At 45.7% G+C, this 17,240-nt stretch overlaps 1 protein-coding gene and 1 long non-coding RNA gene across 10 annotated transcripts in view; one reads left to right on the top strand and one right to left on the bottom strand.

Moving 5' to 3' along the window:
- Window positions 1-1,572, top strand: part of RGS8 (regulator of G protein signaling 8) — a 73,500-nt gene extending 71,928 nt beyond the window's left edge. For all 9 annotated transcript variants that reach the window (XM_081915156.1, XM_081915155.1, XM_081915158.1 and 6 more), the window contains one exon: window positions 287-1,572. In XM_081915156.1, coding sequence (XP_081771282.1) covers window positions 287-469 — 183 coding nt within the window. In that variant the 3' untranslated portion in view covers window positions 470-1,572. The remainder of the gene's footprint in view (window positions 1-286) is intronic.
- The window catches only part of LOC309372030, a 29,657-nt gene extending 12,986 nt beyond the window's left edge, over window positions 1-16,671 (bottom strand). Inside the window, exon 1 of the long non-coding RNA XR_014169377.1 lies at window positions 14,066-16,671. This is a non-coding gene — a long non-coding RNA (uncharacterized lncRNA). The remainder of the gene's footprint in view (window positions 1-14,065) is intronic.
- Between the last annotated feature and the right edge of the window lie 569 nt (window positions 16,672-17,240).

Genomic DNA, 17,240 nt, shown 5'->3' with positions numbered 1-17,240 from the left:
CACTGCACTTGGCCCAATATGTTTCACCCTTATTTTGCCCCCAAATCTACCTCACCCCTTGGCCAGTTTGGTTAAAATTAAAAGTTGACAATGCCAGCTGAAATTCTACATGGCTGCGCATGTGTCATTGAGCCAAATGTACTCCAGGTTTGCTTTTCAGCTCAAAAGTGATGAATTAAATTTGACAGTGTGACAAAAATGCTGTATTTGATTGTGGATGGAGGGCGGGGGAAGTTAAGAATTGCCCCTGCTGCCTCACACAAATTACTTTTGTGTTCTTTCTCAGGTGAACATAGACTTCCAGACCCGAGAGGTGACTAGACGGAACATACAGGAGCCCTCACCAACGTGCTTTGACCAGGCCCAGGGCAAAATTCACAGCCTTATGGAAAAAGACTCTTACCCCAGGTTCCTAAGGTCAAAAATGTATACAGACCTGCTGTCTCAAACCCAGAGGAGGCTCAGCTAGAGCAGAGATGGAGACTCCCCTCCTTAGATACCATGAGTTTCCTGCACCAGCCAAATCCATTTCCGTATGTGAAATTAAGTTCATTGGTGTTACAACAGCAGTAGAATGAGAGGGGGAGCGGAAGACGCATGAAGAGTTGGGCTGTATGTGTGTGTGTAAAACATTTCTCAGCATGAGTCCAGTGCTCTCTTTGGATCCTTGTGTGTGTGCGTGTGTGAGCAGACACATATATTTTTAACTTTAGCAAATGCACACACACAACACTGAAACACTTCGTAGGTGGTGCTGTTTTCAGGAACATAACATCTGAACTACATTTTATGCTGAATTCACTGGTCATGAAGCCAGGCTTCCTGATTCCTTTACTACACTAGGCTAGTCGGTAAATGGTCATCTGTGCTGGACCACAAAGCAGATCCAGAAAGAGCATCTGCAGGGTCAGAGGCTGGCCTTGTCAAGAAGCGCCAGAAGCAAGCGGCCAGAGGTGCAAGGCACCATGCAGAAAGGACAGTCAAATTGCAGTAACCGGTCAGCCAGAAGGACATAGACCAGCAGGTAGCAGATGTATGCCTCAGCAGATGTTTTAAAAAGGGAGAGGCAAGACAGACAAGGCTCTAGACTTGGCCTGGAGTGATTTACAGCCTGGCCAAATAAAACCAAATCTGTTTTAGGGTGGGGCAAAGTGGAGGCTTGAGATGGATGGTACAACTGGTTTCCCCTTCGCTTTACCGCCCGGAATAGCTTATCACAAGGGGCAACCAGCCTGTTGATAAGAAAGTTTTGAATTCAAATCCAGGCAAACCCTGACAAGAAGGTTCTACATCTCTTTTCCCCTGTATGTTCAGGCAGTTGATTTATTTTCCTTACCTTACTCAATAGGTTTTCAGACTGCTTTTAAGGCAAAACTGTATCCCAAAGAGGTTCGCAATTCATAGCCATAATAAAATCCAACAATGAAACCCATTCAAACATAATATCCAGTACCACCAAAAGTTATATAGGCCAACCTACCACAGAAAAAAGAAAAATAACTCAGCCCTAAAAAGCAGTGTCCTAGATTAGCCTCCAATGTCCATGATAAAAAGATGACCCAAGGTCTATTTAAAATTAAGGAGAGATGGGCTTGCCTGATTTCACTTGGAATCAAGTTCTGTGACTGGGAAGCCACCACTGAAAAAACCTTCTTTGACAACACTCTGATAGGATGTTGGAGCTGGAGCATACGAGAGAGTTAAAGCTGTGGTTTAATGCACAGGACTCAGGCTAGCTCCTATGTGAAAAGAGAACAACACAGCTCCTTTTTACTTGGATTTGTATTGATGTGATCTTGAAACAGTCTCTGCCCCTTTAGTGTTATCCCTTGCCCCTCTATATACAGCCAGGTGGCGCTGTGGGTTAAAGCCTCAGCGCCTAAGACTTGCCGATCGAAAGGTCGGCGGTTCGAATCCCTGCGGCGGGGTGCGCTCCCGCTGCTCGGTCCCAGCGCCTGCCAACCTAGCAGTTCGAAAGCACCTCCGGGTGCAAGTAGATAAATAGGGACCGCTTACCAGTGGGAAGGTAAACGGCGTTTCCGTGTGCGGCTCTGGCTCGCCAGAGCAGCGATGTCACGCTGGCCACGTGACCTGGAAGTGTCTCCGGACAGCGCTGGCCCCTGGCCTCTTAAGTGAGATGGGCGCACAACCCCAGAGTCTGTCATGACTGGCCCGTAACGGGCAGGGGTACCTTTACCTTTACTAAGTTATACTGTCATTGTAAGTCTCAGATATTTTGCATTTTAAGCTCCTGCTCCCACTTTGTTCTGAAGACTGGTGGGTGGGTTTGGGGTTTTTTGAACAGCATGCAGAGATGGGAAATAGAAGCAGGGAGTGGGTAGTGTACTCCTTCTGAAATCTACTTCTTCTTGCTTCTTTATTGCCTGGATGGCCCTTTCAAAGAACTGTGAATACACTTGTCATATTGCCAGTATAAAGAAGCAAAGGTCATTCTCCAAGAAGCCAAAAACATGAAACCTCCATATATGGGTTGGGGTCCTCCTGCCCTTGAGTAATACAACTAGTTCTACAACTAGATCTGTTAGGATGCTAAAACTTATTGGCACCCTCACATATTACCGTAGTTCTTAGGTTCCCTCTGGGAAAGTCATAATGGTTCAAGTGTTGTAGATACAATTATCAGTTTGTGCTGTAGGAGTACCCCTGTGATACTGGTGGTAAGAGAAAGAAATAAAAGGATGGCCAATCTCCTGGTAAGATCGCCATCTCAGTATGCAGAATGGATTTATATTTTGTGAAAAGCTCCAGCTTTAAGCAGACCCAAGACGAGCTCAGATGACCTGGTGCATCTCCTCACTCCATTCACAATCCCTTCCTCCCCAGCAACTGCACTATGCAATATGATGTCTCTCGCACCAAAGTGGGTAAGAGAAGGAGGTAAATAAAGTGGTGCAGGAATGAGTGTGAGAAACTGAACCTGCAAAGCTTCTCCTAAAGAAACCGGAAGCCCATCTAAGTTCCAAAGTGGCAGCTGTACAAAACATGCCAGAGAATTATCATTTTCCTGCTTCCATGCGCCAATGGATAAAGGTGGCACTGAACTCCACCATAATGCTATTTATCATCCTTACCACTGACTGTTATTTATTATTCACTGATTGATGTTGGTGCTGTGTGAACAATAAGAGGACATATGGACCCTCTTTGAAGGGGACCTGTTTAGAGGAGAAAATCTATCCCAGATGAAAATCCTAGTCTTGGAGAGCTGTTTATGTATGTGAGTATATAGATATTAGACATTATGCAGCATATATTTTTCTTCTTCCAATACAGCAGCATGCTCAGTTTTATGTGTATATGCAGATGTTGTATTCTATTACCTAAGAAATACAGCTTAAAATAGACTATGTAGACACCCGCTTTGTCATGATATTGCGCTCTGCAGTGAGCAAATATTTCAGGTCAAACTTTGTACTGGGGGCTGGGTGGGCATGTAAGGAAGAATAAGGAAACAAGGTACTAATGATAAAAAGGAGCAAGGCTGAAAATGCATTTGAATCCGTGGTATCATGGGGTGCTGTGTCCTTCAAACACTGTGCACAGTACACAGCCGATTGCAAGCTCTGATGTGATGCTGTGGTGGTAGAGGGCGGGGGTGGCTTCCTGCAGTAGCGTTTTTTGGATTAAAAAATCTGTACTCTCCTTGCGTTTCAAGGTTTGCACAGACTCACCTGACAATGTCTCTGTAAAGCATACACTGCATTAAAATGGCATTGAGCATCTAGCATTGACCATGACAACAAGTGAATCATAAAGTAGAATGGATTTTGTCGCATTTGCTTTTCCAGCTTAGTGACAAAGGGTGAGTACATATTGGTTCCTGAAGCTTTAACTTCAGCAGAGGCACACAGTAAACCAGATGTTTGATAGCACAAGACATTTGAGGCCAATCAGAGGCAAAATTAAAAAATAAAAACCCAAACAGCATTCCATACGGTGGCATAGCACCAAACTAAATATATGACAATTTGCTGCCCTTTAATGGTACTCCCAAATCTGCTGCCTGACTCCCTTGACTAATGGTAAACAGGCTGTGTGTGGAATGACAGGCAAAACTGGAGGCAGTCGATCAAGATGAAGCACTAAGCAAATATGGACTCCAGGGACTGGAATGGAAATGCACTGGGGGCCTGTCTGGTCTCCTCAGAAACCGCTGTGCAGATGTGCTCCAACATGATTTAGTCAATTTGCCAACTCCTAAGCAATTTCATTTAATGGCAGAGGCAGCTTCAGACAACTGATAAGGTGGCTGGCGTGCCTTCACAGCTGAACCACACATGCAGCAGAATATTTATTTAACAACCCATGAAGCAGTTTACAAAGGAAAATGGGCAACTATATTTAATAATATAAAACACTGTAACTGATAAAATAATAATTCTACTCTCTCATTACATTTCTGCTCCCTCAGCGTTGTGATCTAAACCACTGAGCCTCTTGGGCCAATTGGTAGGTCAGCAGTTCGAATCCCTGTGACTGGGTCAGCTCCCATTGCTCTGTCCCAGCTCCTGCAGCCTAGCAGTTCAAAAGCATACCAGCGCAAGTAGATAAATAGGTACCACTGGGGCAGGAAGGTAAATGGCATTTCTGTGCGCTCTGGCTTCCGTCACAGTGTCCTGTTGCACCAGAAGTGGTTTAGTCATGCTGGCCACATGACCTGGAAATCTGTCTGTGGACAAACGCCGGCTCCCTCAGCCTGAAAGCGAGATGAGCGCTGCACCCCATAGTCGCCTTTGACTGGACTTAACTGTCCAGGGGTCCTTTACCTTCCACCTTAGCTGCCGGAACTCACCATGAACACCTCCCTTGTTCTCTTATAATGGCAATGGCACACACCTGAGAGGTGCCAGAACTGAGTTCTGGCGAGTTCCAGCTGAAAAACGGCCCTGCTACAATCTATATGATGCAGCTTTCCTTGGACTTTTACCACATCAGAATGAAGGAGCAGGGTGTACAGAAAAATTGAAAACTAAAGCACACAGACAACTAGCAGGTCAAGGAAAAATGGCAATCTACAAACCTCCCCTCCCCAGCATGCACAGGACATATTTAGAGGGGGGACGATTCAGGATTAGGCAGTTTCCATATAAAAGTTTTTGTGGATGCCACATGTGTTGATTTGGGCGTTTGACACCTGCAAGCCGAATGGCGGCTGCCTAGCAAATGCTGAGCAAAGCATTCTGAAGCAAATTTTTCAACCACTTAGTCTACACTTACGGTAAGCAAGCAGACATGCAATTTGCTCTTTATTTTCTTCCAGACTGTCAACATGTACCACAAATAGCTAATTTAGGTACATGTTGGGAGGTAGGCCGGTAAAAGTTGTGGACCAGAAAATTTTGTGGACTTGTTTGCGAAGCTGTTCCATAAGGCCTGGTGCCTTCTTTTCCTTCAGTGCTCTTTAATCTTGCAGCATTAAGCAGCAATCCTTTAACACTTAAAGGGAATACCTAATGAAGTCAACCTAGAATGGTTCATCGTTCAGTATAGGCACAACATTCACACTGCTGTTCTGGTAATGTAAACTTTTTGACCAAAAATTGCAGAACTTCAGCACAAGTTTTCTGTCTGCATGCTATTATCTCTCTTAGTCCCAGAGAGTTAGTCCCATGGCTCTAATTACAGGAAGGAGATTCAGTAATATTGATAACGTATAATGAAAGGAAACTTCTCATCTGAAAGCATTATAATTATTTTGGGTGACTGCTTTTCTGCAAGCAGCATCTCTCTCTTGGGAATGAAAATAGCCTAACAACCATTCAGAGTCCATTTTTAATGGGGGGAAATTGGCATCCACTGTGGGCTGTCATGCCAAAAGCACCGCCTCATATGTACTAAAATAGGCCTGTGATTAATGCTTTCCCCCTTGTATTAATAAATCAAGAGAAATGGGAGTTCAATTATTGCAATATTCTCTAATTTTCCATATTTTGTAAGAGATAAGTATCCTTTCTTTCATTCAGCTCTTATGGGCAACCCAAGGAGAAAATATTCTCCCAAGGCTGCTGTTGCCTAAAGACATTAAAAGAAAGCAATTAGATTATATTACACTTGCGTGCGCATCAGCCTCTGGTGTCACATGCAAGAACAGGTGACAGCCAGTTTATATAAAATGTGGGGCACACAGAGAGCAATCAGCTGTTCAGAGTTCTCTATGGCCTGGCATGTGTTCACAACCAGGCCACATGAAAACAGAACATGAAGTGGGGTAAGTTGAAAACTCTTTTAGTGAGCTGCCGCACCACGTGGAACCCTGCAGGTGTGAAATGCTTCTCATACACCTTCTGTCTCACGGAATTGACCTCAAGAAATAGGACTTGGGATGTGGCTATTTAGATGTACATATCCGGCATATGACTATGCAGAATGTAGCTCTGTAGGGTCTTAGTGGCACCCATCGCCACCTGGTGAACCAGACTGAAGCTTGACACAGAGCCTGACTCCCACACAAGGTATCAGGGTGAGCAGAGACAGGAGGAAGAATTAGTCCCCACCCGTTTACAATTAAAAAGAAGAAGAAGTAAAAACATAGAAAGCAGTTATCAGAAAAACGTCAAATACTGCCAGTGAATAAACTGATCCTTCTTGGAAGAAATAATATCTTTTTAAGAATCCAAGAAAGAGAAATAATATCTTTTTAAGAATCCAAGAAAATAAACAGTGGGTGGAATTCCACATCATGCTATTACAGACATTGTCAGCTTGGCAGATGGAACGCTTCTCCCCTCTCCTCCCTGTTGCTCAAGCAGAAGCCCTTGCACAGAGCCAGCAGTGCGGACTTGGGCCCTTGAAGGTGGGTGCCCTGCGCACAGGCGCCACGCTACAACGTCATGACATCACGGCACGCTGTGCCATGATGATAGTGTGGCCTGGCACTATCATGATGGTGTGGCAGCTGCAGACGCACTATCATGGTGCCACAGTGGTGACGGGGCTGGAGCCTGCACCTCCACCACGCCTCTTGAGGCCCCCTGCTGCCGCGGACACACCCTGCAAGCACACCCGTGGCCACAGCAGGCCACAACAGAGGTCCCACGGCAGAGGGACAAGCCCCGGATCACTCATGCCACGGTGCCAGTGTACCAGAGGTAAGGTGATGGCAGGGGGTGGGGGTGGGGGAGTGGCAGCAGCTGGACAGCCACAGCCACAAAATTGTGGGTGCCTGGGCCCCAGGAGTTGGTGCCAGTGCACAGAGCTTTGGCTAATGGGAGTGCCTGTCACTGGAAAATGTGTGAGACAGGGCAAGTGCCCCTGCTTTGAAGGACCTGGTCCACACCACCATGGAACACCTACCAGACAGTCCTGGACTTACAGAAGCCATCCAGGATTTGGATTTGATTTGATCCTGGAATGTCTCACTTTTCCTTCCTCTTTTCTTCGGATAAATGTTGGAGGGTATGGAGTTACGCAACCCCCCAAGCCAGGGAGATAAGTAACTCTATAACCTTTAGAAGACATCTAAAGGCAGCCCTGTATAGGGAAGTTTTTTTAATGTTTTATTGTGTTCTTATATATGTCAGAAGCCACCCAGAGCGGCTGAGGCAACACAGCCAGATGGGTGGAATATTTATTATTATTATTATTATTATTATTATTATTATTATTATTATTATTATTGGAATAGGACATCCCTATTTTCATCAAAGAAATATTGGAATTCAGTGTGCCATCCAGTTATGCCATCTCATTAAATCTGCATACTTCATAAGACCGATAAATGTCATTGATCAATACTAGCTGGTCACAAATGGTCTTATAATTGCTGCTGTGGTATTTTCATAATCCCACACATATAACAGGAAGCTCCATTGTCAGATATATATGTGGCAGAAACAGTACTCATTGCAGTTTACAATAAAATATAAAAATAAATGCATCTAAAAACAGAAGTAAACCATCTAAAATGAACCATTTAAAACACACAAACAACAGAGCAGGTGTCCAGTATAAGCAATATAAGTACAGTGGTGCCCCGCAAGACAAATGCATCGCAAGACGGAAAACCCGCTAGACGAAAGGGTTTTCCGTTTTGGAGGTGCTTCGCAAAACGAATTTCCTATGGGCTTGCTTTGCAAGACGAAAATGCCTTGCGAGTTCCTGCAGGGTTTTTTTCCTCCCCCCCTTTTCCCCAAGCTGCTAAGCCGCTTATCAGCTGATCCACTAAGCCGCTTAACAGCTGATCCGCTAAGCCGCTTATCAGCTGATCCGCTAAACCGCTTAACAGCTGATCCGCTAAGCCGCTTATCAGCTGATCCGCTAAGCCGCTTATCAGCTGATCCGCTAAACCGCTAATCAGCTGATCCGCTAAGCCGCTTATCAGCTGATCCGCTAAGCCCGCTAAGCCGCTAATAGCACTAATCCGCTAATCCGCTAATGGGCTTGCTTCGCAAGACGAAGAAACCGCAAGACGAAGAGACTCGCGGAACGGATTCTTTTCGTCTTACGAGGCACCACTGTATGACCAATCTAGTTATCAGTACTCAAGGCCTCTTGGGTCAGCCCTTACGCTGCCTTCCCACCCAGCCCTTACGCTGCCTTCCCAAAGCCAGGTAAATGAGGCTCGAGGCTCTGGCAGGATCCTAGAGCCCTCTCACCTTCTTCCCAAGCTGAGAAATGCTAACTAGGCTTTGAGAAGGAGGATGTAGATCTCTAGGACTCTGTCAGAGCAGCTCACTTAGCTGGCTTTGGGAAGGCAGCTCGAGGGCTGGGTGGGAATCAGATTTGGGCCTTATCGTCCCGCCCCCCCCCCCATGACAGGGAAGTGTGAGGCCCACAGGTTCTGTGTCAAAAGTATTCTTGCGGCCCACTTGGTATGAAAAGTTGGACCACCCTGACTTAGAGCTTTAAAGGAGGTAACCTACACTTCGAACTGGGCTCAAGTATGTATCAGGAGCCAATAGATTTTGTGTAATATTGGGTTAATCTGCTTTGAATAATGGATCGCTAAGAGTACCCTGGCATTCTCTGCCAACAACAGCTTCCTTGCACCCTTCAAAGGCAACGCCAACACAAAACACAGAGAGTACCTGGATGTGACCAGAGCATTTGTGACTGTGACCACATCTGCATTCTTCAGATGATGCATTCCTAAACGATGCAAAATACCGGTAATTCCTGGCCAAAGCTACAACCCACTCTCCAGTTGCCACCATACCCAGAACAGGCTGAATATCCTTTCCCAGATGATTTTTCCTTATCATCTAGCCCAAGTCCCAATTTGTTAGTTCAGAAATTATCACGAAATGAATATATGTATTCATATAAGGCCTGCCTGCCTGAAGCATGGTGGCAGGGAGGGGTCAGAATGGTGAATGCATCAGCATCAAAATTGCTAGTACTGTTTTTAAATAGCAAAGTGCAGGGGGGACCTGGCTCACCCTACAAGAGAAAAACCACAGCAACTAATATTTCAGTTGTATGCAACCTAAAATACCTCAGAGACCTATTTCACTGCTGAAGCATGTTTTGGGTTTGTGGGTGGGGATTTAGAAGCCTGTTGCCCAGGTGGTTCTGCAGTGAAAGAGTGTGCTCTTCAGTTACAAATTTGCTATTTATTTACAATGCACTCTTAATCTGCAAGATACTTTAATAAGTCACAATTACTACCATTTTACAGATTTGGAACTGAGGTTGAGGGACAGAGAGGGTGCATGGCAGCAGTAGCATAGGAAGGGGGATGGAGGGGGCGGGCTGCCCTGGGTGCCACTCTGGGAGAGGTGACAAGATGGCCCCTGCCTCCCCCCAGCTGTAGAGCGGCCGAGGGCGCCTGCAGTCCATATGGGCACCACTCACGCGACATCCATACGGGTTGCTGCTCTCACGTGCGGCGGCCGTATGGGCTGCCGCCTGTGCGCAGTCCGTACGGGCTGCCACTCGCACGGCAGCCTATACGGTCGCTGCACAAGCAGCAGCCTATACGGCCGCCATGTGTGAGCGGCATATTCCGTATGGAGTGCGCACGTGTGGGAATGGCAGAGTTAGGACCTCATCACAGGCTTCCTGAATCCAAGGACAATTGCAGGTTGGACTGGAACCATCACCCCTGAGACCTGCAGGTATAGGGTGGTATAAAAATTTAATAAATGATAAATAATAATAATCCAGTTCATGGCAATCTGGCAAGGTGCCGGATGAAAGATGAAGATGGGAGTGGGAGGATGGATTCTGCCCCAAATTCTTTTCATATCTGCTACTGTTGGGCTCATTTAGTGAGTCACACAAACCCAACAGATCAATAGCGACTCATGCAATTCACATTTTGTATGGCTGATGATGTCTTTGACATCATCTCTGGAATTGCCTTGTAATTTAAACTGGAATGTTGCCATTTGACTCTTACAGTAAAGACGTAATAGACATAAAATGAAAACCTCTTTATCTCTCTTGTGTGGGTGGGAATCCCTAAGATAAGGTAGTGCATTATCAGAAGTATGTTATAGTGATATGTGGGAAAGAAAACAGGAACCACTCTTTTTAGAAAGAGAAGCAACCTGTAAACATCAAAACAACAGATCCTCCAGAACTGGATGGTTGCCTCCGTCTGACTTTAGCATAGGATGAATGCCAAACAGAAACAACCTTTAAAAAAAATGCAGCCAGGCTACCTGACAATCATATAAAACAATGGTTTTCGCACTGTCTGCTTAGTAACTCTGTAGAAGCCTATCAGGGACTTCTCAAGCTGCAAATCAGATGGTGAAAGGCAGCTTGTCCGCTATTTCCGTCTTTCTCCTTTTTGCAGCTGCAGGGAGTATATTGAAGAAGAAGCGTTTGGATGAAGAAGAGTTTGGATTTGATATCCCGCTTTATCACTACCCGAAGGAGTCTCAAAGTGGCTAACAATCTCCTTTCCCTTCCTCCCCCACAACAAACACTCTGTGAGGTGAGAGGGGCTGAGAGACTGCAGAGAAGTGTGACTGGCCCAAGGTCACCCAGCAGCTGCATGTGGAGGAGCGGAGACGCGAACGCGGTTCCCCAGATTACGAGTCCACCGCTCTTAACCACTACACCACACTGGCTCTCATGTGCAGAGTTCGTGCAGGATGACGGTGAGGATCCAGCATTCAAACCCTTCCTCTGTAACACCAGCTGTGATATCAGGCTCACAAGGCCTGAAGGTAGAAATCTGCAAGCCACTGCAGATGTAGAAGGTAACAACAGATCTTTTCCTCACCTCTGCCAGCCTTTAAAGGAAGCACGAGCCAATTCACAGAACAGCTGACAAGTGGCATTGGGTAAACCGATAAGCCCCTGGTTACATGTAAATCACTGCAAAGCCTACATTCTCAGCCACAAATCAAGGCCTCTAGGAAGCAGGGAAAACAACAGCCGGCACTTTGTTTGCTTAGCTATATTTCATACCACACTGTGGCACGAAAGCTTGCCCAAGCAGGTAGAATGGATGCTTCTCCCTGATGTGCTACCGTGGGGAGCCCAGCAGAAAAGGCTGGATGTTACTCCAGAGACAATAATCAGAGAAGCAAATGAGGTGTTCAGGGAGCAATCCACTTTCACGGGCGAGCTAGTTCAGTCAGACATGGGATGAAATTGCTCACCATCAGTGCAGAGCCACCAGCATTTCACATGATCGCTATATGAGTCTCTTTATAAATCTGTTTTATGGACTTCCGCAGTATAATACATGTGGTAGTGTAGAGCAGCCTACTGAAAACACATAGGCATGGTGCAGACAGCTGCCTGCATTTTTATGCCACCTCATGCCACCCTTCTCCCATAGTACAATGGAAAGCTGAATCTTTCTACTCCAAGCCTGAGACTCTTGCTCTCCTCACCCTGCTCATTCTCACATGTACAATACATGTACAATATGGGTCGGGCGCAACAGGAAAATAAGGGGTTCATTTAGACAAGTCCCATTGAAAATTGCAAACACTATAAACAGCTCATTGTTCTTTTCTAATCAAGCACTTTTGTTCTGCCATCAGCAACTGACTGCACTTTCTCTCTACACTTCAAAATTGCTTCTTTTGAAGCATTGCAGCCCTTTCTGCTTTCTTCAGTGGGTTTTGCCAGGCAAAATTATGTTTCTCTGTCCAACTGAAGCGACTTATCTTTGCCATTTTTGTAAGTGAAAATGGATGGGATTCTGAGTCATATTTGTTTGCGTAGTAAGATACTGGAGGAAGCAATGTTTCATGCAGAAATGACCAATTTGCAGATGTGCCCACCAAAACTGGCAGTAAAGAAGCTGCCTCATAGTCAGAAATGATCCCTCTAGCCATTTGCTGTCAGTCCTGACTAGCAGCCCCAATCCAAGACCTCAGATGGGAGTCTTTCCTACTACTGTATTTGTAACTTACAACTGTTTTCTCAAGGAAGCTTGAGACCTTTTACAAACACAAAGCACATACATCCTGCCTGCCCTGAGTTACCCAGGTCAGACGTTTGGGGCACTTCCATATGGCAATCTTGGCTGCACACCCACAATACATTTAAAACCCCAAGAATCCTGAGAACTGTAGTTTGTTAAGATGCTGGGAGGGGTAAACTATAGTTCCCATGATTCTTTGGGGAAGTGCTTTGTATGTATGGTGCATGTGCTTAGTGCTGCTGATGCATTTAAGTTCTGTACAACATCCACACAATGTCATGCTCATCAAATTGCTGCCCTATATTATTTCCCCATTTAATCTGGATTTCCCATTTCTGTGGAAAATCAATGATTATGTTTAAAAAACCCCAACAACAACACACCCAAACCTGTGGAAATGGTAAATCCAGATTAAAAGGGGATGGAGTGGGATTTTGAAGAGGACGTCATTGTGTGGACGCTGTAAAAAACTTGCATGCAAGAGCAGCACCAGCTCCACAGTAAGTGGCTGCTTATTGCACCCTCTACATCTTGGACTCACTGTGCACTCTGTGTTGCTCACAGGCAAGTCGATGAAGAGACAAGCACACAGGAAGGACAGCACTGTAGATTTATTGAAACATAAAGCTGCCTTTGAAAGCTGTAGCCTTCTGTTGCCTTCCTCCCTTCTCCCTCCAGAACCCCTGGAACAGGTGTGGGGGATCTGTTTCACCCCGAGGGTGCGGAACCTTCTGGGAGCTCCATGCCTGTGGCAGATGTGGCCAGAGGCAAAACAGCAACAACATCCCAGCCACGCAAAAGCCAGATCCCAGCCCCTGCATCTCCCCACACAAGAGGCACAATCATTCTTCATGAGCGTGGCCTGTGGAGAGGCTGTGTTCTGGGGCAGATAAAAGGGCGCAGAGAGCTGTGCTTGGCCTCCAGGCCTGAAGCTTCCCACACTCCTGCTGTTTCCAGTCCCTGCTCCACGTTATAAGGCTCATGATTCCTCCGCAGCAGGGGGTTGGACTAGAGGACCCTCAGGGTTCCCCACCTCTACAGTTCTAAGATTCTCGAAGGCTGCATACACACCATGCATTTAATGCAAGCCGCCAATAACAATGGGAACTGTAGTTTCCCCCTCACGGCACCAGAATTCCACCACTCACCAACAAACTACAGTTCCCAGGATTCTGGGGTGGGGGGCTATGCCAGCTAATGCCCTCGCGAAAGTGCAGGCAATGTAGGTGGGGAAGGACTGCGATAGGATGGCTGGAAGCTAAAAATGCATCAGGGCCTCAGGCAGAGTCCTCCTTTTGGGGAGCAGCCTCCATGTTAGTTGACTCCTGACACTGATAACCTTCCTTAAGCATCTGGGTGCACAGGCGGCTTCCTGCTGTTCTTCTCTGGGCAACCTGCGCGCTCTGCTTTGTTCTCTTTGCAAAGTTCCCCCTTGCTTCTCAGAGAAGCTGGTGGTGCCATTTAGTATTCAGTTCACACATTTTCTTTCCTGTTTTTCTCTGGACTGAAATCATTAAACCAGAATTGGCCTGTCAGTCTTCTGCGGTTTCCTCCCCTCCCTTCCGCACCCTCTTTCATCTGTCAATTCCCCTTCAATTTATTCTCCTTTTTTGTGAGTGCATGTCTCTCCACTCACCTTAGATGACAGTTCACTCCTCTCTAAAGCATGAAACAGAAATCTTCCCCTTACTGTTCCCTAATTTTGCTCCTTACCTCCTTCAGTCCTGCAGGTATATCTGTTATACTGAGCAAGGAACAAGAGGTGATGGTTCTGAATTTGCTGAACATGGTGGCAGCCATTTTGTCCTGTCCGGACTCCATTTTGGGGGCCAAAACTTGCTCTCAGTAAAGTAGCATGAACTGGAGTAAGTGTATTCAGTGCTTCCTTCCCAGTATACGCAGGTTCAGTTTGTCACTTGCTGGGAGCCAGTTTATGGGTTTTATCGGTCTACCTGCCTGTCCTTATGCTTAAATTCTAATATGAGGTTTACGAAATGGTTATTTCACTTTGGTGTGTGATATTTTTATTATTATTTATTAAAGTTATACATTCTGAAGGAAATCAGCCCTGAGTGCTCACTGGAAGGACAGATCCTGAAGCTGAGGCTCCAAGACTTTGGCCACCTCACGAGAAGAGAAGACTCCCTGGAAAAGACCCTGATGTTGGGAAAGATGGAGGGCACAAGGAGAAGGGGACGACAGAGGACGAGATGGTGGGACAGCGTTCTCAAAGCGACCAGCATGAGTTTGACCAAACTGCGGGAGGCAGTGGAAGACAGGAGTGCCTGGCGTGCTCTGGTCCAGGGGGTCACGAAGAGCCAGACACGACTAAACGACTAAACAACAACAAAAATTATATGCCACCTTTCATCTGAAGACCTCAGGCAGGTCACAGCATAAAAATACAAAATGAAAACACAAAACTCATAATAAAAACAAGAACAAAAACAAAGCAACCCCCAACACATTTCAAAGGGTACTTAATGGACCCAAGGCCTGTTTGAAGAGGAACGTTTTGACCTGGCGCCTAAAGGCGTATAATGAAAGGCATTCCACTTTACTCAACTCTAACTGGCCCAGATATATTATCTTACTATGAAGAAGGAATTTCAGAGTTTTAAAAAGAGATAAGGCAATGTCACTGATACTTGATGGCTGCATACAATACAGTATACGTGGGCCAGTGTGGTTGGAATCATTTTGGATTTGATGAAGTGAACTTTTCCTAATATACAGGTTTGTGGTGCTGCGCTTCATAAAATCCCAATGTACCCAAAAATGGAATAAAGGCATCTAGCTCAGGCCAAACTACATGTTATGTTATTCATACTTTTTTTTAGAGTATGCTTGAAATGTCCAGATTTATTTTTAAGAAAAAGCAGCTGTAGGGCCTTGATCTGGAATCATACACTCCAAGTGAGCTGTTTTAAGTGGGGCATACCGGATCACAGAAGGCTTCTGTTTGGATCCCGGAATGGTTTTTTGGTCTGGTGCTCTGGTGCAAGCACTCGCTCGAGCGCAAGTCTGCAGCGCCTTCCTGGCCAGCACTCCGGGACGACCCTGCTGACAACTGCCAGAGTGCCAGATCGGAAGGTGTGTCTCTCCTGACGTCCCATAGGAAAAGGATTCGTGTGATTTAAAATAGACATATACTGTACTGTAAACACACACACACAGAGTGAAATTGCCTTGAGATACTTGGAGAGTGATTCCCTGCCCCCACTTTCACAGGGCCACTCTCAGAAGGAAATGACATGGTGGGGGAATGAGGTGTTCCTTACCTTTTAAATACAAGTCAAAGTGTTTAAGTCAAAAGACAGGAGGGGGTGGAGGGAGTGTTTTGTGTGAATACACCTAGCTTAAAGGCATTAAAAACTACTAGAAAGGCTTACATGCACTTTTGAAGCTTTGTTTGTAATTCTAACTTCAGCAAAATCTTCCGGGGTACCACAATAAGGTGACAGGGCAGAAGGAGGCATCTGTCTCAGAGACATGCAGCTAGAGCGTGCTCTTTTGTTTTCCATCAGTCAAATGGACCATAATAGAGCCTGATGGGCAACACTGTCACATAACCAAAGCAGCTCTGCTTTTAGGTTTGATCCAGGAAAAGCTCCTCACTGTTCACTTCCCCAGGAGGTCTGTGTAATATTTCAACAGACACTGCAAGGCTTAGGGATGGGAGATCTTCCACTTTTGGTCTCCTCAAATCTCTTCTGATGAGAGCAGCTTTTGCATCTCATTTGGAAACCAAGGACCCAGAGTCTGAAGGAAGAATGGGGAGGCACACAATGCCAGATGCTTGAAGTCCAGTGTGAAGTTTCCACAGTCTGTGTTGATTTGGGGAGCCATGTCATCAGCTGGTGTTGGTCCACTGTGCTTCACGAAGTCCAGGGTCAACACAGCCGTCCACCAGGAGATTTTGGAGCACTTTATGCTTCCTTCCGCAGATGAGCTTTATGGGGATGCTGACTTCATTTTCCAGCAGGACTTTGGCAGCTGCCCACACTGCCAAAAGTACCAAAACCTGGTTCAATTCCCATGGGATTACTGTGCTTGATTGGCCAGCAACCTCGCCAGACCTTAACCCCATAGAGAATCTATGGGGCATTGCCAAGAGAAAGATGAGAGACATGAGACCGAGCAATGCAGAAGAGCTGAAGGCTGCTATTGAAGCTTCCTGGTCTTCCATAACACCTCAGCAGTGCCACATGCCACGCCGCATTGAGGCAGTAATTGATGCAAAAGGGGCCCAAACCAAGTACTGAGTACATATGCATGCTTCTACTTCTCAGAGGTCCAATATTGCTCTATGTGCAGTCCTTGTTTTGCTGGTTTCATTTAATACTAATTTTCTGAGATTGTTAATTTGGGGTTTTCATCAGCTGTACGCCATGATCATCACAATTATAACAAATAAAGGCTTGACATATCTCGCTTTGCATGTCATGAGTCTATCTCATATATTAGTTTCACCTTTTAAGTTGAATTACGATATTCTAATTTTCTGAGTTTCACCTGTATATGCATATTTGTACGTATTGCTTTGCTGAAGACCTGCTCTGCAAAATCAGGAAAAGTGTGATTTTTGAAAAATGACTGCATTTCAGTTTGCATATTGTTTTGGGACGTGAGAACTAGATAGATACACCTTTAGATGTGAAATGAATTGAATTCCTCCATCCTTAGTGGGAATGTCCAGGTTGGAGGCCAGGTAGAATTCTCTGCATGCACCTCTATACTTCCATGATTGTTAAAGCATGCGGCAGACACATGGCACACAGCACCCTCTAGCTCTTTCACATACATACATACATACATACATGCTGTCACACACCAGACATGCAGGCATGTGTGCATGCACACACATACACCCACAAAATCAACATTT

The sequence above is a fragment of the Podarcis melisellensis genome (genome assembly GCF_964234715.1).
Source record: "Podarcis melisellensis genome assembly, chromosome: 6".
Lineage (NCBI taxonomy): Eukaryota > Metazoa > Chordata > Lepidosauria > Squamata > Lacertidae > Podarcis > Podarcis melisellensis.
This window is presented reverse-complemented; position numbering and strand designations above follow the sequence as displayed.